This window comes from Arvicola amphibius, chromosome 7, assembly GCF_903992535.2.
Source record: "Arvicola amphibius chromosome 7, mArvAmp1.2, whole genome shotgun sequence".
In the NCBI taxonomy this organism is placed as follows: domain Eukaryota; kingdom Metazoa; phylum Chordata; class Mammalia; order Rodentia; family Cricetidae; genus Arvicola; species Arvicola amphibius.
In genome coordinates this window covers 117392351-117416167 of record NC_052053.1, presented here as the reverse complement: position 1 = coordinate 117416167, position 23817 = coordinate 117392351, and the positions used below count along the sequence as shown (strand labels likewise).

Here is a 23817-nt window from a genome sequence, read left to right as displayed (position 1 = left end):
ATGGTCAAAGTACATTACACACATGCATGAGAATGCCATGATGAAACCTGTTGCTTTGTACAATTCATAGATACCACTGACAACTGTAAGAGTATATTATTTAATATTTATTCAATAAAGCCAAACCACATTAATTGCACTTGTGATTGTATTAACTTTAAGTGTAGAATAACTCAATTGATGATATGTATTTCCACCTCTGTTTTCTTATGAAGAGATCAAACTCTACTGTTGAGTTGCAGAAAGAAGGGACCCCACCGCCGTTTATAGTTAAGGACGACATCGACAGCAACCTGAAGCAGCTGCTTTTCCAGAAGAGGAAGGAGCTGGAGCGCCAGCTTGCCAAGCAAAGGGCGATATTTGATTCCTCCATAAAAGGCAGCCTGGAGGCCATGAATGAGTCAGACAGCTTAAAATACCTGTCTTTTTCTCTTGTTGAAGCATCAAGAAAAGCTGGCATTAGCTACATTGTGTATCCCAGGAAAAAGAAGAAGCTGTTGAGGAAAGGAATGAAATTCCAGAAGCTTGGCCTTGTGTATGAGCAGCTCTCCAAGCCGCCAAGGAAATTAAAAAGGTTCTGTTCAGTTTTTATGGCTTGTGAAGGATATTATAGTTTGGGGACTTAATTTTATGATTTCATTCAGTATTGTTACTGTTAATTCTCAATGGAAAATATGCTAGTTGGAAAGTAAATCTCCCATCTTAAAATATGTAGGCATTTCATAGTATGAATATGTGAATTGCTTAACTTCCCGTTTTAGGACTGAGTCCATTTTATGTCTGAAAGTGTCTCTTGGCGGAAAGAAAACAATGGAGCAATGCGTTTGCTAAAATGGCTTGATGCACAGGTCCGATCCCTATTCTTAATGAGTACCATCCACTCCAAAACCAAAGTAGATGGCTGATAGTTAACTGTTTTCAGATTTACATTGGTGCTGAATTGCGCAATAAATGTAGTAAACATTTTGTGTGTTGTGAGCCTTTCTTCAAGGATTGACACACAAATGTAATTATGTTTGATCCTCAATTGGAGGTAATAATACCTGGCATATTTTCAAAATGTGGAGAACCTGAAGTGGAAGCAGCACCAGCTGCTGGAATGATCATGTTTACTGTGTAAGACATAGATGCTTCTTGTAACCCATGCATCTGACAGAAGTTTCCAAAAGGCCCAGGAATGATTTCTCTTTAGACGTTCCTGAGTGATAGTCTGTTAAACTCACACCCACTTGGAAAGTAAAGACTTTTGGGGTGATAAGGGAGTAGAAATGTTTCGTTTATTTCATTGTTATTAAGACACACTGGCTCTTTGGTGTGGTTGGGGACTTATTATCCTGGGACTCTGGAACTTAAAACTTTGTGAGTGACAGCAGGGACAGTAGTGCGGGGGTGCTACTCAGACGTGAGGTCTCCTGTGTGCTGATCCCCACTGCTCCAGTGTAGCAGAAAGATTTTCAGGAGATTTCATATAGATTTTTTTTTTTCTGAGATGGAAAAAAAAAATCCCATAAAGAAGAATCAGACAGCCGGGCGGTGGTGGCGCACGCCTTTAATCCCAGCACTCGGGAGGCAGAGGCAGGCGGATCTCTGTGAGTTCGAGACCAGCCTGGTCTACAAGAGCTAGTTCCAGGACAGGCTCCAAAGCCACAGAGAAACCCTGTCATGAAAAACCAAAAAAAAAAAAAAAAAAAAAAAAAAAAAAGAAGAAGAAGAATCAGACATTTAAAGTGTTTTTTTTTTTTTGATATTCTTGCTGATTTCAAAGTATGAACCTTTGGCATCACAGTAAAAGAGAGGGCCACACTATATTGACCAGGTCCCAGGTGACCTCTATCTAAAGAAAGCGTATAATAGCAGATTAAACACTTTCTGGGAGTTTTCGCAATGCTTAGAGACATTATGTCATTTCCAATTAAGTTTCACCATTTAAAAAATTGATCTAAAAATTTATAATAAAAAGGTTGCAAATAAAAAAAAATTACACACTGAAATTAACCAGACCCAAAGACTGTACAGTGGTCTTCTATATAATTAAAGTAGACATCAAGAACAGAAGCTGTGGGGCTTCACGTTGGTGTTCATCTCTTTCCTCTCAAATGTATTTCTATGCACTTATCCACCATCCCAGACAAGTAATCCATGGCATACTTAAAACCAGAAAGTCTTTATGTCCTTTCTTATAACTGTGTCCATTGCATGTGTTCTGCCTTTCCTCATCCTCTAATATTTAGCCTTTCTTGTTTTCTACACGTTGTACTTATGTATTTGTACAGTTTTGTATATATATATATATATATATATATATATATATACTGCTGAGCTTTGCTTTAAAGAAAAACAAAAATCACAAAATTTGTAGGAAAATAGATTCAGAATGTATAATATTATGCAAGGTCACACAATCTAAGGAAGAAAAAAACCCATGCATGTTCTCTCTCATATGTGGAATCTAGACAACTTTCACCATTTATTGAAATGTGTTTGTCTCTCTTAATAACCCAGCTTAGAATCTGCGTTTGCTGTGACACAGCAGGGCGTACAGGACGGGCACAGCTCTGTGCGCCAGCAGCGAAACAACTGTTTGCATCCTGGACGGTCCATCAGTACTTTGTGTCTCAGTGTAGATAGGAAGTAATGAGTAGCTCAGAGCAAGTTAGGGAGCAATTTCTATAGTTAAGACATCTCCCATTAATTTTGGTAACTAAGAAATGCCATTCTTACCATTTTACATCTAGCTCTGCTCTTGTTGAATGACAGCCATTCTTGGCAGACCCCTTAGAGATTCGAAGTAGGTCCCATGTACTTTCACAAGTGAAGTCAAATCTTGACTCCAGAAAGTTATTCCCGCAGGAGGTCATTTGGACTAAAGTCCCAGACTCACGCGTTTCCTTTTAGTCCCCTTGAGACAGGCTGCCCCTGCCTCTCTCCTCCTTAGCTTGGTTAGGAGAAAGCCACATACCTGCAATAACAGCAAGCCTGCACTGTTTCTTTAGATCTTATCTTTAGCTCTGAGCCCTGAGTCATGAGACAGGCCAGTGAGGGACTAGAAGGAACCTTTGGTAGATGATGTCTTTGCTCGTCTGGCATTCTTCAACTTATCCTTATTCTGTTTCTCTGAGAACTGGAGACAGTTTAGCTCCAGGAACGAGGATGTGTCAGCTGCCTCCGCATCTGAATTCCAGCTGCCGTGCATTAGGCCCTTGGTGACCAGGCCACACCACGTTATTTCTTAGGCCATTTCCTTGTCTGAAAGATGAGCTTCTCTGCTGAAGTTACTTCCATCTCAAAAGTCTCACATGTCAGACGGTAAAAGCAGCTTTATCCTTATACAAATGGAATACTTTGGGCAACACATTAAACTTCCTTGTCTCCTTCAACAGGGTCACATCTCATCTCAAACTAATTACGTGAACACATATTCTACCTCGAGAGCCTGGCCTCTCTACATCGCAGATGAAGCAGCAGGTCAATTTATTGTGCTGCTTCTTCAAGGGAGAAACTGTGAACCATACTCTTGGCTATGAAAACATGGATCTAGACTTTATGATCATGTTTTTTCCTTTTTCTTCCCTTTTAATTTGGGCTATTTAATTTCAATGATCCAAGACTATAGCTTTTCCTTGTAAAAGTTCACCCATTATCTGCATTTTTACATTCTTCTGGAAACTTGCCTAGCAGGTTCTAGTTGCTTGCTCCCTGTAAGATATTACAGTTATTTTATCAGCTCAGAAGATAATGCGTGCTCATTTTAAAAAATTTAGAAAATATTGCAGTTCCCTCATTAAATCACCATTGACACAGTTTTGAATGTGTACATGGAAACACAGTCATACAAACCTGTGGGAAGAGATTAGCCTTTCTGCCTATGCATGTATGTTAAATGTGTGCTTGCATATTGTATAGAGAATATGGATTATATCCACCAGCCTCTGGCATCGATTGTTTCTGTGGTGCAGGTAGTTGGAGGGGATGGGTTGAGAAGAGACTTCACTGAGAGTTACTTTATGCTCTCTACATTGTTTCAAATTTTTCTACTGGACATATAGTTATGTTTAAAAGTAACTTTTTGATTTTCATTTTTAAAAGTTTTTTTTTTGGGGGGGGAAGTCAGTGGAATCTGGGTATTCTCAAAATATATCTGCATCCACTGTGAATATCTTGCAGAGAAGATCAATGGACTCTTCAGATTCAAATGTAATCTGTGCTCTTTCCCAGATTTACAGAGCCAAATGAAATACACATTCATTTTAGTATTTATTTTGGAATTGGATCTTAGAAGCGATGGTCACCTGTGCTTTAGAGCTGGAAAGTACTGCCGACGGAGCAAGAAGCAAGCAGATAGTGAAGGAAATTTCTACTTTAGTCCAGCAGACTTCAGAGTAAATTTTTCGAGCACCTTCTGTATACCAGATACTAGTCTTGATAGGAAACTACAGATGAGGACAGTGAAGAGTGCTAGCCAGTCCCCTGTCGTAGCATTTATATCCTAGCGGAGAGATTGATTCATGATGTTGAGGAAGTGATAAGAATTATGGCGAGAATACGGCAGGGCAGCGGGAGCCGCTGGCAGACTGCAGGATGCTTCTCTGACTTAGAACTGAGTGGTACGGAGGAATGAGGTGTTTAGATCTCTGAAGAAAGGGTAAAAGCAAGTGCAATAGCCCCAAGTTGCAGGATATGCCTATTGCTTTTGGACAGCACCCAGACTGGTGTCTGGAACACAAGAGATTGCTAAGAAAGTGAGGTCAAGGAAGTGTTTGGGGGATAATACCAGGTATTGTCCTACTGGCCAGAGGTCGAGGCTCTCGAGATGGCTTAGTGGGCAAGAATTCTTGTACAAGCACAGGAATGTGAGTTCAAATTCCCAGTACCCACATAATAATGATGGGCACGGGTGCATGAGCCTGTAACCCCATCATTGAGGTTGGGGAAAGGCAGAGACAGGTGGGTTCCAGCAACTCACTAGCTAGCTAGCATAGCTGAAATAGAGCTTCATTGACATACTGTGACTCAGGAAGAAAGTGGAGAGTGATGGTGCCTAACACCCGGCCTCCTCCTCCGGCTTCTATATGTGCATCTATGGGTAGTATTCGCACCCACACAAACTTGTGCACATACATACATACACCGTACACATACACAGAAATTAAAAAAGAAAGTGTGTGTTTGTAAGTCATTATGAATGCGAGAAGAGGATAGCGATGTTTGCAGGCTGTGATTAAATATAAATACAAAAGGAGACCCGGAGAGTGGAGAACATGTTGAAATGATCAAATATATCTTCCAGAAGACTCACCGCGGTAGTGGTAAGAATTAAGAAATTGTAGTGGAAGCTGAGCGACACCCAGAAGAAAGCAATTGAATGATCTATGTGAGAATTGACAGCTGGGTCTGAAGTCATAGCAATCCAGGTGGTAAAAAATGGCCACATCTAGACAGATGTTGGGAGTACAGCCAACAATGTTTGCTCATGGGTTGTTTGTAAGATATGAGAAAAAAATGAATTAAGGATACTCCCAAAGAGTTTTACTGGATCAATTGAAAACGTTGAAAGGTTTTCCCAGATGGTCAAGACTGCAAGGAGCAGGTGGGCAAGGTGAGCATCAGACAATGGTCTAATAGGAATGCATATCAGTTTAGCAGGACAGGTAAGGTGGTGGGTCATCCAGGAAAGGTGGATACCTCTGACCGTGGTATGCAGATGGAATCTTCCCTTGACACCAGGTCACAGCCACGGAAAAAAAAGAAAGCCAGAACAATATCTGTAAATCAGGTGCCAGAAAGTGGGAACATTGCTCTCATAAATGTGGTTACCGCATCTAGACCGAGGGTGGCCAACACCCGCTAATCAACACCTGCTTAAATTTACACTCACGATAAGTTGTGGCAACTTTTCTTCCAGACATTCGGCTTTAGCACTGGCCAGACAGGAAGTGGAGATGTGGAGTGGTCACCTGTGTTTGTCTTTGAAATTACTGATAGCACCATCGCCATGAATGTGTGACTTTTCTTCAGTGATCTGGTGGCTTTCATTGTGCGTTATCTTCCGGTAGGGTGGTGTGGGGTGGGATGGGCCCCTCCAGAGACTTCTGCTTGGCCTTTATTACCATTATGTCCTTTGTCCACACTGAGTTCTTTCTGAGTCACTAACTGCTGCAGTGCTCCAGGATGAGAAATTGACTACAGGGTGGGACCTCTGTGGGTCCATTTTTTAGACAGTCCAAGTCCAATAATAGACTTCCTATTATTTTATTAATTAATTCCTTACTTTATTGATAGACTCAGTGACATTTGGAATTGATATGTTTAGAGTTAGCATCTACTGACCTCCAGAAGGCCCAAGTATTTGTGTTTGGAATCTTTTGGGGGGACATTCACAGATGTGTGTGTTACATGTTGGGGTCTTCTTGGGATCATGGCAAGTGAAGTTTTAGGCTGCGGACTCTTTTGGTTCTGAGATCTTGGCAAGAGAACATGAACCTCAAACATATAGCTATTTAGTTTTATGCCCAGCAGACCCATAAGTTTCTTGCTTATCTAAGACAAACAATACCTTAGCAGGCTGCCCATCTGTCTTATCACTGAGAAACTGTGGCCATTTAGTTATTGCCACAGGTCCTTGCAGAGTAAAATTCTCTTATTACCTTTCTGTTCCTGTGGTTAATTGTTGTAATTGTGTCTTTGGCTTCTGCGCTGGCAAGGCGGTTATAGCTGGGGTTTACCATTCTACAATCCTATTAGTCCCACTGTGACCATTGAGCCAGGTCAGTTCCTTCCTGGTCCTCCACTTACTCACGTCTGTGTCAGCATTTATAGTGTTTCTCTGTGTGCCATCACCTCTGCATTTTCTGTCTTCCCTCCAGAAGTCAGAGCTTGATTAAGGATGCCGCATTTTACAGATCAATTCTCAGTCTCCCAAGGCTTAGAGCTCACTCTTGTATGGCAGTAGTTCTTAGAGTGTTGTCTTTGAATCAGTGTGTTTTATGTGAAATCTGGCGAGAGTGTAAAAACCCTAGGGCTCCACCCTCTGCTTGCTGAATTAGAGATTGTGAAGGCCCCAAATCTGCATCTCAGCAAGCCTCCTAGGTAGTTCTGATGTGTGGTAACTTCTAAGATCATTTGCTAGGCATTGCGAGGGTAGGGTAATCAAGGGTGAACTAACTAGGACCAGTAACCACTAATCTCAAGCCACATAGTAGAGGATAAATTGGAGAGCATGAAGAACTGGCAGTTATGGCTCTCCAGGAGTATTCAGATCTCCCAGCTGAGAGATTTTGGGGAATACACAGATTGTGTAATTCAATGTAGGGGGAGATGGCACCTCACAGATGAATGATATAACTTCTTTTAGTCACTTTCTCCTGTTAGGGAAGATAAGTGGAATTTGGGGGGAGAATCACCTTTTTCCATGTGTGACTGTGTTCCCTCCATAGTAGCTTCATTACCTAAATGTACTTAAGAGGTTTGGACCCTTATTAGGTACTGCCGCTTTCCTGTCTTTTCCAAGTGCCTCACTCAGCCCTCATCAGAGAAGCTTCCTCCTGCAGTAGATGGGAACTAACACGGAGACCCATAACAGGACCATGTGCAGAGAGTGAGAGACTTTGGAGCATTTAGTCCTAAAGTGGATGAATTTGCCAAACCCTTACTCCCTCAAGACTCAGAGATCTCTGTGGGAAAGGAGGCAGAAAACTCGTAAGAATCAGAGGTGATGGATGACTACTAAGAAATGCTTTCAGACACAACAGGACTGATGTGCATATGAACACATATGGAGACTGCAATAGCACATATAAGACCTGCATGCGTTCAGGGAAGATGGGATCCCAGCGCAGAGAACAGGAAGTGGACACAGAGCCCCACCCTTAACCAGGAAGTTGTTTGAAATTGATAACTTCTGGAAAAGGGAAAAATCAGTTTTCTCCAGTGGAGTGTCACCGGGTGTAACAGCTGCATCACAGGGTGGGCCCCATGCCAGAAGCAGTCGGGCAAGACAGAAAGAACTTGGGGATATTTTTTTTTTTTTTTTTTTTTTTTTTTTTTTTTTTTTTTTTTTTTTGGTTTTTCAAGACAGGGTTTCTCTGCAACTTTTTTAGAGCCTGTCCTGGAATTAGCTCTTGTAGACCAGGCTGGCCTCAAACTCACAGAGATCTGCCTGCCTCTGCCTCCCGAGTGCTGGGATTAAAGGCGTGCGCCACCACCGCCCGGCAGTTGGGGATATTTCTGTGGACTTTTTACTTCAGGTTGCTTTGTGTTGGCACTTTTTATCTTACAGAATTTCTTTTTGTTTTAATTCTTGTTTTGTTTTTGCTTCTCTTTGTTGGAAGAGGTTAGGGAGGTGAGAAGGGTCTGGGAGGCGCTGGGGAGGGGAAAACATGATCAAGATATATTTTGTGAAAAAAAATTAAAAAAAATAAAATGCAAATCCCTACATAAAGTAGCCGAGTGGCTACTGTAGTCACTCTTTTCATTCTAGTGATTGGTTCATACCCAACCTTGGAGTCTTCTGCCCATCATCTGAAGACCCCTTGTTACCATGGGTGATAACTGGAGTTCTTAGTCTACTACATGTCATGTGTTATATGGACTGGTTTTATGCTATCTTTTCTGTATATTTCTTCAGCTCCCCTCTAATAGGAAACAGACTAGCTAGAGTGCATTTTCAGCTTAGAATAATTTGGGAAGCACATGGCAGAGGTGTGGGGTAGAGGGAAGCCATGATTAATGCAGAATCAATTTATTTTCTACAATAAGTTTGAGAAGATTAAATAGAGGGTAATTATTAAAACCTGGGAGAAAATAATTGGGTAGAAAAGGTTTCTTTGAAGTTCTGATCTTCTGGGGCAAGTGTTATTATATCCAGCTAGAGGTAACCTACCTTGTAGGGCCCTGGAACATAGAAACCTTGACTTCAGATGCTTGTGTCCCTCTACTGAGGTTTCTGATAAAGCAGAGAACAAAGGGTCTTGTGGATGTAGTTTGTAGAAGTTAGTTTCCCAGGCTAGGGAACAAGGTGAGGAAGGAGTGGAACACAGAAGCACAAACAGAACACCTGGCACAGACAGCCTTTCTCAGGTGGTACTAGATTGGAGATATGAAGCCAAGGGGATACGGCTGACAAACAGAGAGAGAGGAAGAGACAGTGGTATCTCAGCGGCCTGGGCTGAAGCATCTCGTGTCCCATCTTGAAGACAGTTTGCTCAGTCTGATTTCTAACAGAACACAGGACCACCAGCAGAGGGGTAACACCAACCGTAATTGGTTGGGTTAATTAATTGCTAGTTAAGAACATTCCCTACAGTCTTGCCTATAGCCAGGTCTCTCTCTTGGAGGCACTTTCTCAACTGAGGCTCCCTACTCTAAGATGGGTTAACTTGTGTCAAATGACAGAATGCTATCCAGCCCACTGCCCTCGAGTCAGAACAGATGAGAATGGCTTGCACGAGAATGTGGCCTGGAGATTATAAGAAGGGAATAAAAGAATGGGAGCCTTTTCTTACCTTTATTCCCCTACTTTGGCACCATGACTTTCTTACACTATAAATTCAGTAAATAAAACACAATGGGGCTAAAACTTTTTCCAAACTAGCTGTAGACTGTGTTTATCCTGTCGCCGTTAGCTATCATACGGTCACAATACAGCCAATGCTACTGAATGCTTTTTCCAAATTTGCAGTAGACTGTCTTTATTCTGTCTCTGTTGGATACCATATGGCTACACTACAGCCCATGCTTCTGAATGAAAGCTCTGTTTTCAGTGGAGAAGTTGAGGAGGAATATAGCTGCATCATTTGAAAGGATCTAAATGATCAAGTTTCACAGTTTCCTGAAGAAATAGACTTCAGCCTTTGGAAGAAGCATTTCCTTTATTCCTTCCAGCTCACCTAAATTCTCACTGCAGTCATCCTGGTAGAAGATGAGGTTGTGAGTTAGACCAGAAAGGAGAACGGCTGTCACTATCCCAGCAGTCTAGAGAGGCTTCCACATTAAAAATGTATTTCTATTTTTACAGAGATTCTTTATATTGTGCTACAGTTTTACTGATAGAAAAAGTGAAGTTCGATTACATAAATTAGCAAGTTTTGATAATAGAAAAATAATATTTTTTTGTGTGGTTGAATTGAATCATAGCTCGAAAGATAATAGTGTTTCTGTAATTAAAAATTAATCATTCTCTTTGACACTAGATCAACATCTCACGGAGTACTTCCTGAGCAGAAAAAATTTTTCCTTAAAGTTCCGTTATACGAACGTCAAATAAGGTCTCCCAGTGTACCCGTGGTTTTAAATTTTGATCAATTTGTTCAAAGTAAAGGAGGAATACCAGAAAATACTGATCCTCGGACATGGGCTATCGAGATCTTCGTTAAAGACAAACCTCAGAAAACACCTGCAGCAGCCACGTATGTTCAGAAAGACGTTCCCGAGCCAGTGATAGACCTTCCCAAGTTGGAATTATCTGATCATATCAAGTGTGACCTTCCCCCAGAGGTCATTCAATATTATGAATCCGAAGTGGAGCGGTTGACTCAAGAGATAAGAAACGAGAAAAGAATTCCTGTGTTTGCCTATTGTCGGCGTGGAGCTATTTATAGAAAACTGGGAAAGTTGCAAAGCGCCATGAATGACCTACAAGAAGTAAGTTTGAAAGAGTAAAAAAAAAAAACACAGCTCACCATTTCCATTCCCTTTATTTATACAGTAATTTCTGTTGAGGTTTTGAATGACAAATGATTGTAGTACAATTTATGGGATTGTGAAATACAAATATTGGCGTTTTCAAATGTTTATTAAAAACACTGGACTTCTGGTTTTTGCATTGGCAGGCTTTACTTTATGTTGTATGCATGTAAAGCCACTGGTATTAATGATGCTTGAGAAACTCATTTAATAGTGTTATTTTTTTTCCTTTGGAAAATCAATGTATCTGACTTTGTTTATACATATGTTTTTCAGACCATATTTTTGGAGCCATTGTTTCTCAATGCCTATTGGCACCGACATTTCATTTATCTTTTCCAAGACAAAATTAATGATGCGTTGGATGACTTAAATTTTATAAACAAATATAATAAAAACCATGCAGGTGGGTTATATACGGAGACAGCTACATTACCCGTCTCTTTATCTTGGCTTTCCTCATGATTATAAATACAAATAAACTGATAGGTAGAAGTTCTGTAAATTGGTATGACGGCTTCAGCTTTAGAGTTCATATAACCCTTGCGTTGTTTTCACTGACTCATTATGCCTGAGTTTATTCCCTGGAGATCCATTTCAGCACAATCCCTTTCACGGATCTCACATGGAGAATATGAACTCAAAATTGGGAGGTGATTTGTAAGTCTTTTCTTGACCACACGTTTCAGAATGAGAATGTAATACTGTGAAGGCCTCGTAGTGGGTGAAATCTATACGTCGCTCATATGCGCTGTTTTCTAATGGCCTGAACTTCTAGACACAGACCTTTCTAGAAATGTGGAATTGTCATGTGCATCTTTGAACCCCCAGTACTTCCAGAACTATGTGACAAAGCACAAGATGGCTGAATGTCTTCTGATCTGTGTTGGCATATGTGCTAAAAGTCCACACAACTCTGTGTGATTCAAACCTAGCTTTTTACTGCCGTTGCTAAGACTGAAACATTTTACACAGTTCCACAGGTGAGTGGTAATGTTGCCACGTCAGAGTAAGACTACTTGAAACTGCAAATGAGTATTCAGATTTTGAGAATAAATCAGGTGTGGAAAAATGAAACGGCGTATACTATAGTGAACATCATTCTAGGAATGCATTTTGAAGCGGGATTGCTGCTTTGAATTCTCATAGCTAAGGGAAAGATTGTAAAACGGAGTTTTTACCTTTCATCTTTAGAGGCATACTTGTCAAAGGCAGAGATTTTCAGAGAGAAGAAGGAAATCACACTGGCAATTCTGAATTACAGTCAGGCAATCAAGTGCAGACCCAAAGACGCTGATCTCTATTTCAAGAGGGGGGAGATGTATGAGAAGACAAACAGAGTGCTGGCCATTGATGATTATTCGAAAGTAAGCTTCATGACACCCCCTGCTCCCACTGATAGATTTTTGTATTGCAAACCTTTTTTCAGACTTATTTGTTCTAAGAGTGGCTGGCCTGTGGTATGCATGTGCACTAGATGCATGTCTGGTACTTGAGGTACCATCAGGTCCGTGGAACTGGGGTTACAGATAGGTGTGAGGCACACCATGGTACTGGGAACCAAAGCCCCATTCTTCTACAAAGCATCAAACTGCCCACAACCACTGAGCCATCTCTCTATCTCCCTAGCAAACATTTTTAACAGTTATCATGTGTTTTATATAACCAAACTATAACTAATTATAAGTTAGGAACTAGCATTTCCATTGCTGGTATGTTGTTATCACCAATTTTGCAATTTAGAAATATTGGTGAATAAATGGAAAACAAAAGGTAGATATGAAACACTGAGGGAACCCCAAAGACATCTCAGCTTTTCTGGTTCCCTATTCTTGGACTAAGAAATGTGGTTTTAGAGACCTTTGAAAATTGCCTTTTCTTTTCAGATAATAGAAAAAAATTCTTTTCTCCTTCTGTTAGCTCTTGAACAGCTGATGCTCTCTCCATGGGACCTACTAGTTGTTGAAGAGACTGTGATCATGGATTCATTCACTCTTTCTTTCATTCACAAAAATTTGTTGACCCAGGCACTGCATACATAATATAGTGGAAAAATGATGAATGGTATAGAAATGTTTCTGGATTATGCAGATATCAAAGAAAAGTTACTTGAGGAAAGATATAAGCACATTCATGAGATATAACATCATGGTGGGTGCCATGAAGGAAAGAAGGTTGGATGGAGGTATCTATGTTTGTTTGTAGGTATTGGGATAACTGGCAAAGAAGTGAGCTTTTGATTGAATCACACCCTGAGGGTGCCGTCAAGGCAACATGACTTCCTTGGCTGCAGCAAGACTTGATGATCTACTGACTTCTAACTTTAAATCTTAGTCCCGAGCATAATGGAAAAATTAAAAGAAATTGCTTAACTAATTCATTTGTCCATGTTCCCAACTGCCATGTTACTTCTTGATTTAGCTTGACAGTCTTCTGTTTATGGAAAGTATTGTTGGCTTGTAACTTCTGATCCAGAAGTAACTAAAAATCTCTTTTGAAAATGCAGGTAGCATTACACGTACTAAATAGTTTTAATTTAGGAATTTATATGCATACATATATGCATATAACAATGAAAAAAGATCATGATTTGAAAGAGAACAAGGAGGACTATAAAGGAGAGTTTAAAGGAAAAGAAGGGAAGGGAGAAATTATATATTATAATCTCCAAATTAAGGAAAAACATTTAAAAATTAGTAATAATTGACTCATTTCACTTCCTGCATCTGACACCAGTAGTTTAACAACAGATTACTGTAACAACCAGAAATAAACAATCCCCAATCTCCTTAGCATGTTTCTTTCTGCTTTGAACATACCTGGAGACTTCTTTTGTGCCGCAGTTAGGGCGACTCTACCCTCTGCTGCTTTGTATGTCAGTGTGTAGTTACGAGACACATCTTTCGTCTTCTCATGTTAGGGACTAGATTAAGCTACAGCCAGTGTGACTTTCACCCACTGTCAGGACAGAATAGTATGAGACAGCGCAACCTCACTTATCAATGCTTTTATTTCTGAGATTATATTATAATTACATCATTTCTCCTTCCCTCTTCCTTTCAAACCCTCCGCATATCCCTACTTGCTCTTCTTAAAATCCATGATCTCTTTTTTCATTAATTGCTGTCACATGCACACACAGACAGACAGACAGACACACACACACACACACACACACACTCCAAATTATAACTTGTTGAATCTGTATAAAGCTACTCGTATGTATTTTGTGAGGGCTGACCATTTAATACTGGCTAACCGATTGGTATGCTCTTCCCTAGAAATGAGTGCTCACCCCAGTCTCTTCATTCCTTAGTTGCCTGTAACTCTGTGTAGAGACGAGGCCTCCTGCTCTTTCCCCCATCTACCATGCCGTGTCTGTTAACGTTGTCCTCAATCAGCCCATGCTTAGGAGGTCACATGGGTGAGACTTAATGGGGGTAGCATTTGAGATTGCTAGGAGACTCCGGAATTTTTAGCAGTGAAAGTTTCAGTGGTCAAAAGCCTTTTTTTAATATTTACCATTTATCTTTCCTCATGGATGATGCTCTCTCTCAAAAATTTGATGGTGGAACATGTCTTAATATAATCCTTAAACACAGATTTGAAATTTTTAGTATCTTGAAGTGGGTTTCTCTTATGTAAACTTAAGTTGACTGTACCTTGTCTTAGTTTTTTCTCACTGTGTAACGTGTTTGCATCCTCCCACCACGCTAGTGTAACGTGTTTGCATCCTCCCACCACTCTAGTGTAACGTGTTTGCATTCTCTCACCATGCTAGTGTATTTACCATAATCCCAAGAGAACAGATGCCTTAATGAAGCGTGCAGTATATTACTTTGAAAATGAAAACTGGATTGGAACCATACATGATTTTACAGCTCTGTTAAAACTTGAGCCCCAAAATTCTTATGCAAGGTAAGAATTATTTTATATGTAAATTTCAAAATGACATATTAATTAAATATATTTACAGGAAAAATTGCTCAATGTAATCTAACAGCCATTTCAAAACAATGAGTTAATTGTCACCATCAAGCCATTCCTTTGTGTTTCCAAGAAGTAAGTTTCTAGCTATGGAAAGCCTTGCTCCTTGCACAGTTCCCTTCTCTGCATTTCCTTTTCGTTCATCATCTTTGTATCCACGGAGAACATATATCTGATCAAATATATTCTGTAATGTCATTGTAATTTGTGTATTAAACTTCACTATTTCTTTTTGTTTTTATTTATTTTAATTTATTTTTCTTTCCCTTTTTCTTTCCTTTTAATAAAAATATATTTTTTCATATAGTATGATTACAATTCCTGATTACAATTTCTCCTTATTCCCACCACCCCGCCATCTTCTCCTCCCAGTTCCTTCCCACCTCCTCTTCTATCCAGATCCACTCCCTTCTGTCTCTTTCGAAAACAAACAGGCTTCTAAGAAATAATAATATAATATTATAAGATTTAAAAGCTAGCACATAGGAATAAGACAAAACAAACAAACAGAAGGAAACAAGGCCAAGAAAAGGCACAAGAAACGTGTGTGTGTGTAATATATTATATATAATAGATATAATATATCCATAAACTTCTATTGTATTAGGTTTCAATACCACCCCTCAAGTAGCCCTTAATTTTAGCTTTCTCTCTCCCCATATTTCCTCCCTCATCCCCCTCTTCCATTTTTCTCTTGGCTTGAGCCTCCCATTCGAGTCCCTATGCCAACCATCTATAACTATGTATTCTATTTCCCTTTCCTAGGGAGATTTATCTGTCGCACACCAGTTTCTTACTCTATGTCTTATCCCTGTGGTTCTACAGATTGTAGCTTGCTTATTGTTGACCTAACAGCTAATATCAATGAATAAAGTGGATACATGTATTTATCTTTCTGAGCTGGGTTACCTCACTCAGGATATTTTTTCTAGTTTTCTCTATTTATCTGCAAATTTCATGATGTCATTTAACAGTTGAGTAATAGTCAATTGTGTAAATGTACCATATTTTCTTTATTCATCTGTTAAGGGTGTTCTAGGTTGTTTCTAATTTGTGGATATTACAAATAGGGGAACAATGAACCCCAAATTTTTATTGACCTATTCAGTGTTTTTCTTATATAACTCTTGTCTCTATGTTATTTTAAATTTAGGTAGTTCCAATTTATACGTGTACTTGTTTGAAATACAGTTATGCCTTAATAAACTTTGTGTATCAATTTTCAAATGTAATTTCATTTTAATTTTCAATAATACTTGTAAACATGGTCATAAAGTGAAATGAGGTGTTCATTCATTTCTAATAATTAAACCAAGATAACATGCCTATCACATTACACCCATCTTTCCTTATGATGATTGCCAATCCTTTCAGTGATTTTGAAATATACAACGCGTGTTAACTATAATCACCATGCTGTACAATAGATGCAACGGCCTTTTTTCTCCTCACTAAACCTTTGTACTTGGCCAGCATCTTTGTTTATCTGCTCTGCACTCCAGCTTGTGGTAGGCAGGACTCCTAGTCCGCTTCTACCGGTACCCGTTTGCCCCATTCAGGTTCCACACAGTCAAGTCATGTGGTATTTATCTTTTTCTGCTTGGTTTATTTCACTTAGCATAATGTCTCAAGTTTGATTCCTGCTGTTAACCTCTCTCTCTCTCTCTCTCTCTCTCTCTCTCTCTCTCTCTCTCTCTCTCTCTCTCTCTTTCTGTTGAAGGAGTGAAGAAAGGATAAATCGAATCTTTGCTATTTGGTTGAATTTATCTATGGGTCTCAGCTATGTTTTTAGAGTTGCTCATTCAGTTCCTTCCCTTGTCAGGGGTCTAGAAGGGCTATCTATTTCTTCTTGAGCCAACTTTGGAGGTTTGTGTATTTCTAGGAAGCTGTTCATTTTATTTAGGCTATTGTCATACTTTATTACTGGGTAACAGAACATCTAAAACTGAGCAATTTGTAATCATCAGTTTACATTCCCACCCACAGTGAGTAGTGTTCTTCTTACTCAGTATCCTTACCAGAAGTTATCGAAGTTTCTATTCCTGATAGTAGCTATTCTGAGAAAGACTAAGATAGACTCTCTAAAGATTGTAGGTATATGTGTGTGTGTGTGTGTGTGTGTGTGTGTGTGTATGTGTGTGTGTGCTTTTGTTTATATGTGTCTACATATTGTTACACACACATAAAGCATGACTTTTTAAAGAGAGCAAGGAAGGCTGTATGAGGAAGTTTGAAGGGAGGAAAAGGAAGGGGGAAAGTGTAATTATATTATAATCTCAAAAATGAATGAAATAATAAAATGAAATCAATATTTATTGGCAATTTATTTTCCTGAGAATTGTTTGGCTCATTTTTTAACTAGGTTATTTGTTTCCTTTTAAGTTCTTCATATATTCTGTACAGAATTCCTGTATTAGCTGCATAGCCAGCAAAGATTTTCTTCTATTTGGCAGGTTGTCTCTTTAATCAATTAACTATTTCCTTTTCCATACAGAATTTTAAAATTTTATTGGAACCTATTTTTTGCTGGCTTCATTTCCTAAATGTATGTAAATCTAATAAATCTAATAAAAATAAAGTCTTTCTATGCCTGTATCTTGTTTTACCTGCCCATTTTTCTCTAGCAATTTTATATTTTCAGGTTTTATGTGAACATCTTCAGTCCATTTGGATGATATTTATGCAGCATAAGAGATACGCATCTAAGTTCATTCTTGATGTGGATATCCACCTTTTCCAGGACTAGTTGTTGATATGATCATTTCTTTCTATTTTATAATCTGAATTTGATTTCAGGAATTTTCTCCTTTATTAAAAAGAAGGAAGTCTCCCATATTCTCTTAGAAGCATGCCCATTGATATGACATGCCCTATTGGTACTGAGGTAACAGACTATCTGAAACTCAGCAATTTACATCTGGTATGTTTTTGTCTTTAACAGTGAGAAGGAACTCAAGTTTTGTCCAGTAGATGTTCTTTGAAAGCAACAGGCATCTTGAAACCCTTGAAGAAAGAACATCTCATCTTTAAGAAATGTCTTACTCATGTCCTAATAAACCAAAATTTTATATTTATTCTTTGAGACAGGGTCTCTTTATGAAGCCCTAGTTGACATGGTTCCAGCCTTGTAGACCAGAAATCCTCCCGCCACTACTACCTAAGTGCTGGGGTTTTAAGGCGCACACTACCCAGCCGATTCCCAAAGTTCTTACAGAATCCACATTTGAAGGCACACTCTCTGATAGCACGCCTCCAGATCACATTACAGCTCCAAGCACACCACTGCTGGAGCTGTTTTCATTCCTACCCAGTCAGTACTTCAACCACTTCTGAGCTCATGCCTGGGACACTACACTACCCCATTCCTAGCCCTGGCTATCACAAAAATAATGATCACTAGTCTCCAAAGTGTTTCTCAGTGGCCCCCATTTGCTAACGTCAGAAAGACAAACACTTCAAAATAACAGTTGTCTCTCTGTGATAAGACAGGCCCAACTTATAATACCTTGACCTGACCTTCTTAGTTTTCTCCATCTTAATCCATTTGTGCCAGTATTGATCCTTTAAAAATAAAAAGAACACCCAAAATAGATCAATAATAAAGAATGGGCTTTTGAAGGGTTTTTAAAAATGTTGTCTCCCCTGTAAAAGAAAAGAGATGAAGTTAATAACCATTCAGCTACCTTACAAACTTAATTAGTTAGCAAATAATTGTGTAACAAAGTGTCCTCTATAAAATTTATGCTGTTTTGACAGCAGCATCACGACTAAACTCTCGAAAAGCAAAGATAAAGAAGCAGAAATTAGGCGATGGGTTTAACAAAAAGAATATCTACTTTGCAGTACATATTAAAATCTTTTTCTTCTTCTAGGACAAACCGAGGGAGAGCATATTTTAAAAGGAGTTTATATAAACAAGCCACCCAAGACTTTTCTGTTGCCATCCACTTAGATCCTAACAATTGGTTAGCGCTGTACTACCGAGCCTGCGTGTTCAGGAAGACTAATCCCCTCAGAGCGCTGCAGGATTACAGTGTTTCAGGTACTCGGCTGGGCATGTGTGAGCCCCTGATAGGCGGGACAGCAGCTTGACTGCTCGGCGCGTGGATGCGAGCATCTGATAGGAGCCCCAGCAGCTCAGTGGGTTCATGGCCAGTACTTAAAATATTTGCTTTGTATTGTGTATGCGTGTTGTTCACCTGTGTACATAAGTGCCCGTATGTGTAGGGTTCAGAGGACAACCTCAGGAGTTGACAACTTTCTTATTTTACTGTTTTTCTCTCCCATTCTTTTGAATTTAATTTTATTATTTTTTGCGATACGGCCCTTACTGGCCTCACTAAATAGGTCAGCAAATCTCGGGGTTCATTCTCCCCAGGCTCCCAGACACTGAGATTGCTGGCGGCACACGCTACCACGCCAGGTTTGTCTCCCCTGCCCCAGTGGTATCAGGGGATAGAATTTAGGTCCTTGTGCTTCAAGGCAAACACTTTCCAAAGATATCATCCCACCCCTCATTTGCCTCATAGACGGTGAGAAGAGCTGCATGTCTCATGTTTCCCAGGGCTCTGGGGAAAGAGGGCTGAACATGGCTGTTCTCTTCTCTTTTTGTCTTCGCATCTTATTTCTGCTCCCAGCTGACTCCATCTTCGCTTCTTCTTCGCTTGCTGTGGCCTTTGCTCTCTCTGATTTCTCTTCCCTCAGTTCACTCCTCATTTCTCAGCAAATGTGTTGCATGTATGAATGGGACTCTGTCACCCATCCCTTCAGATTCGAATAGTCGTGCAGGCTAATCTGGCTGCACTGACCTGGTCCACCCAGAGAATCCTTTCCTCTTCTGTCTTTAAAGGAAGGACCCTCGAATTTTACCTTGGAAGCTGTCATAACAATTCAAAGTCTCTGTTATTGAATTACTGAGAGCAGACTGGCTTGATTTTAGCCTTAACACTTTCTGATACATTACCCCAAAGATTTAAATAATCCACCATTAAAACAAGGCTCTGTGTTGATAATGTTGATATTTATGGACCACTGCAATATGTTCTGACCACTGCTCTGGGTAATATAGATGGAATACTTCAGTGAATACTCAAATAATGGTATGAAGAATTTATTATCATCATCCAATGTTAACTTAAAAAACCAAGTCTAGAGTAGTTAAATCTCTCAAGCAATTTTTTTTCTGTGAGAATAGTTTTCTATCAGTAGCAAGGAGAGCCTTCCCTAGCTGGCCAATCGTACTGTGAACTGAGAAGTGGGAATGCCTTCAGGTTATGAATTATTTGTTTCATTAGCATGGCCATTGCTAACAATGGCTAAAGCCTCTCAAATCTAGTATGGAGAATTGTGTGTGTGTGCACACGTGTGCGTGTGCTCACACATGTGCGCAGGTTCATTGTTACTTCTTAATCCAGAATGGAACTGAGAATCTTAGAAGACATGCACTGACTCTTATAAAAGCTCATATATTTCACTATCATGTTTTTGAAAGTAGAGAGGAAGTTGGTAAGCCAGAGACTTGTCAGGTGACCCCTCGGCTGGGTACTGGTGAGGGTCACTCATCTGCAGTGGAGGTTGTTTTGGTCTTCTTGTTTCTGTTGTTAGGGATATAAAGCCAAGCTACCCATTTCAATTATGATAAATAGTCAGCTTGCTCACTATCATGTTCTTGCCTTCAGTAACCTCTTTTGTTGACAGAGCTTTCTGTCCTGTCTGGTCCTACAGCCATTCAGTCCTAAAAACTACACAGAGGTCTACATTAATTATAAACTGGTTGTCCTGGCAGCTCAGACTTCTTATTAACTCTTACATCTTAAATTAGCCCATAATTCTTGTCTATGTTAGCCACATGACTTGGTACCTTTTATCAGTGAGGCATTCTTATCTTGATTCCTCTGTATCTAGCTTCCTCTGTGACGACTACAGACTGACTCTTTTCTCTTCCCAGAATTCTCCTGTTCTCATTGTCCTGCCTCTACTTCCTGCCTTGTCATCCCACCTATACTTCCTTCCTGGTTACTGATCAATCCGTATTTTATTAAAACAATACAAGACTATTGTCCCACAGCACTCTTTGAAGCTGCCTACCACTGTAGATGAATAGACCTGGCATCTGCCTTATGCCTTGTTCTGAACCAGTACATTCACACCTGTTCTTTGGTCTTTAATGTCTTTGTGATAATAAGGAGCTACTGTGAGCAAGGGCACCCTTCCATCAGCTGTTACATTCTAAACCAGCCTTTGCCACTGACTTAATCTTAGTCCCCGTCAGTGTATTGTGCCCCTTTGGACCTTAATCTCTTCACTTTTAAAGTAAATAGAGTGTCTCAGTTTTCCACCAGCTCTAATAAATCTGTGAGCCACAATAGCCACAGTAATACCAGTTAGCGTTTGTTTTGGGTTCTTTGAGATGGGGTTTCTCTGTGTATCCCTGGCTGTCCTGGAACTCACTCTGTAGAGCAGGCTGGCCTTGAACCTACAGAAGTCGGCCTGCTTCTGCCTCCCTGGTGCTGGGATTAAAGACATGTACCACCACCACTGGGCAGGTAGCAGTTTTTAAAAATATATATTATTTTCACACACCAAATGAGCACACTCATCACAGATACATTGTTTTTGGAATAAGGGAAAATGCTAAATAAGTGAAAGCAATGTGGAGGGTTTGTTCTGAAATATAACTCTATGATTATTTAGAAATCAAAGTATCTACTTTATATTTTCAGTTCTCATAAATGATGGCTATGATAATCTTAACTGCTTTCTACATCGGGGTGTACTCTATGCACAACTAAAACTTTGGATGTTGGCAATTTGTGATTTTGAAACTGTTATTTCTCTAGAAAGGTAAGTCTTTCCTTTCATACTTATTCACTATTATATAAAATCAGGAAAAAAAATAGAAGGAAGCCTCCACCTCACTAGTGGTAACATTGTAGAAAATGAGGCTGCAATATAAAGTCACAGTAGCATTAGAATAGCACTAGCCTAAGTTTACTGCTCAAATAAGACTTGCTCATTTCAGCCTGTTTGTAAAATTTAGAGGTTGAAAAGACTTAAATCTTTGAGTATTAAGTTAAAACATTACTGGTATTGGCTTGCGGACACTTAGGCTACAGTTCTTTTGAAGTTAAGTCAGTGGACAACTGTCATCAAGTTTTAAAATATTTGTTTCTTTCATTGTTATGCACAATATCCAGTGCAATGTAAGCAAAGGCCTTGTTTGGAATGTTCGACTTCATTTTGTTTAGTAAAGCAAAAGAAAATCTAATACCATTTAGAAAACAGGACATGGAAGAGGCACAAACTGCAAGTTAAGCAAGCCAAAAAGCCAGCTTTAAAGCATATGTTTTAATTGAGTAATTCTCTTTCTCTCCAATGAATCACTCATTAAAATGAAAGTTGTTATAGGCAACTAGGGAATACTGAGAGTTGGAGAAAACACCATCTAATTATCCAATACCAAGTGGCCAGTGTTGAACATATACATCCATGTAACATTATACAGACTGAGAAAGTTAGTTTTAGGAATATAGAAGATATGTATTCATGTATGAGATAATATACATGTATATCGATAAAAATAATTAATGAAGAAAGAGGCTATGACGTTGAAATAGAACAAGGTGAGGTATATGGGAGTGTTTGGAGGGAGGAAATGAGAAATGATGTGATCGTGTTTAACTTCAAAAATGAAAGAAAAACATGAAAGCTTTCAGAATGAATTTAAAAAATTATGCTATTTCTGTGACGCCAAGCAATTTATCCAGTAAAAACTTTGAACTTGGAGAGTAACAAGTATAGGCCTCTGAGGACTTTTTGGGGGGGCTAGGAAGGCAGAGTGACATTTGGGATATAAAGTCAGCAGATGGGCAGAAGGACCCTTGCTGCCCAGCTGTCAGGGCTTCCATGGCCCAGGCTCAGTACATATCCTGTGATACGCACTTTCCTCGTCTTGAGGAAGCACTGAGCAGAGTAAGTCTCAGGTCATCCCCTTACTAACAATCACTTGACTATAAGAAAACATTTATTTGGCATTGAAAAGCAATTTTATGTATACCCACGTGGAGAACTTTTTAAAAAAAAAAAAACTGAAAACCATCAAATCTTAGAATGATCACTTTTCATTTTTACACATGGCTTTAAGCAAAAACTTTTGAGTCGAGGAAAAATAATCATTGATTCAAGGTAACTCAAGATTAAGTCAAGTTTTGCTAAGGGTCTAGGAGACTACCATTTCCCTTCCCAGTATAGAACCTATGATTGTTAATTCATTACTTTTTAAATAATGCTCCTCTTTTATTGAAAATAAATATTTCCGTACAGTATATTCCAATCCTGTTTCCCTTTCCCCACCTCCTCTCAGATCTTTCCCATCTTCCTAACCACCCATGCTTCTATTTTTTAAGAGAACATAGTAAACTAATTTCATTGCTTTAGTAAGATATTAAGAATACCTGCTTGCAGTTGACTCACATACTTCATTAACTTTTTAATAGTTTTTTAAAATGGACATAATTTTAAATTTCTAAAAAGATTTTCCTTTCTTGTTTTTTATTGTTTTAGAACTGCTACTTTGGCTTATGTGAATATTGGCCTCCTCTATCTGCTCCACCTGGATAATTACACTGAAGCCTTTTGGCGATTCTCTGAGGCAATCCGAGTTGATCCTTTATATATTCAAAGCTATATTTGTAGAGCAGAAACCTATTATAAGGTATTTAAGACTTGGGGATCTTGAATTTAAAAAATAATTTAATTGTTTGGATATTTTTCCAAGGTAACTGATATGAGTGTAATTTTTTCAGCTAACGACAGTGGCTTATGGATTTATAAACAATAGCTATTAAGCAGATACAGTTAGTTATTATTTGTTATTTGCAAAGCCTCTTACAAGGTGTCCATTTTCATTTATAGTATCTCTAGCACATGTTTCATATTTTCACTACAAAACAGTATACAGCTATTATAGGTAATGTATTCTATGCAAATAAGAGTACATAATGAGAATTTTTCTGAAAATCAGTAGCCTGTAATTATATTGGCTGGGGAAATCTGTTAACCCTTTAGAATCTGTTGGCCTAATTCTGTGTATGTATGTTATATGTACCGGTAAGTGTGTAGGTTCATAAAATAGGATCTATTCCCCACAGT

The 23817-nt window shown here is 39.1% G+C and overlaps 1 protein-coding gene across 1 annotated transcript in view; it reads left to right on the top strand.

Moving 5' to 3' along the window:
- Ttc6 (tetratricopeptide repeat domain 6) overlaps nucleotides 1–23817 on the top strand; it is a 164115-nt gene that overhangs the window by 102012 nt on the left and 38286 nt on the right. Inside the window, 8 exon segments of the mRNA XM_038336062.1 lie at nucleotides 216–574; nucleotides 10188–10638; nucleotides 10957–11086; nucleotides 11875–12047; nucleotides 14462–14598; nucleotides 18540–18709; nucleotides 21390–21510; nucleotides 23230–23380. Of these exon segments, the coding sequence (XP_038191990.1) occupies nucleotides 216–574; nucleotides 10188–10638; nucleotides 10957–11086; nucleotides 11875–12047; nucleotides 14462–14598; nucleotides 18540–18709; nucleotides 21390–21510; nucleotides 23230–23380 (1692 nt within the window).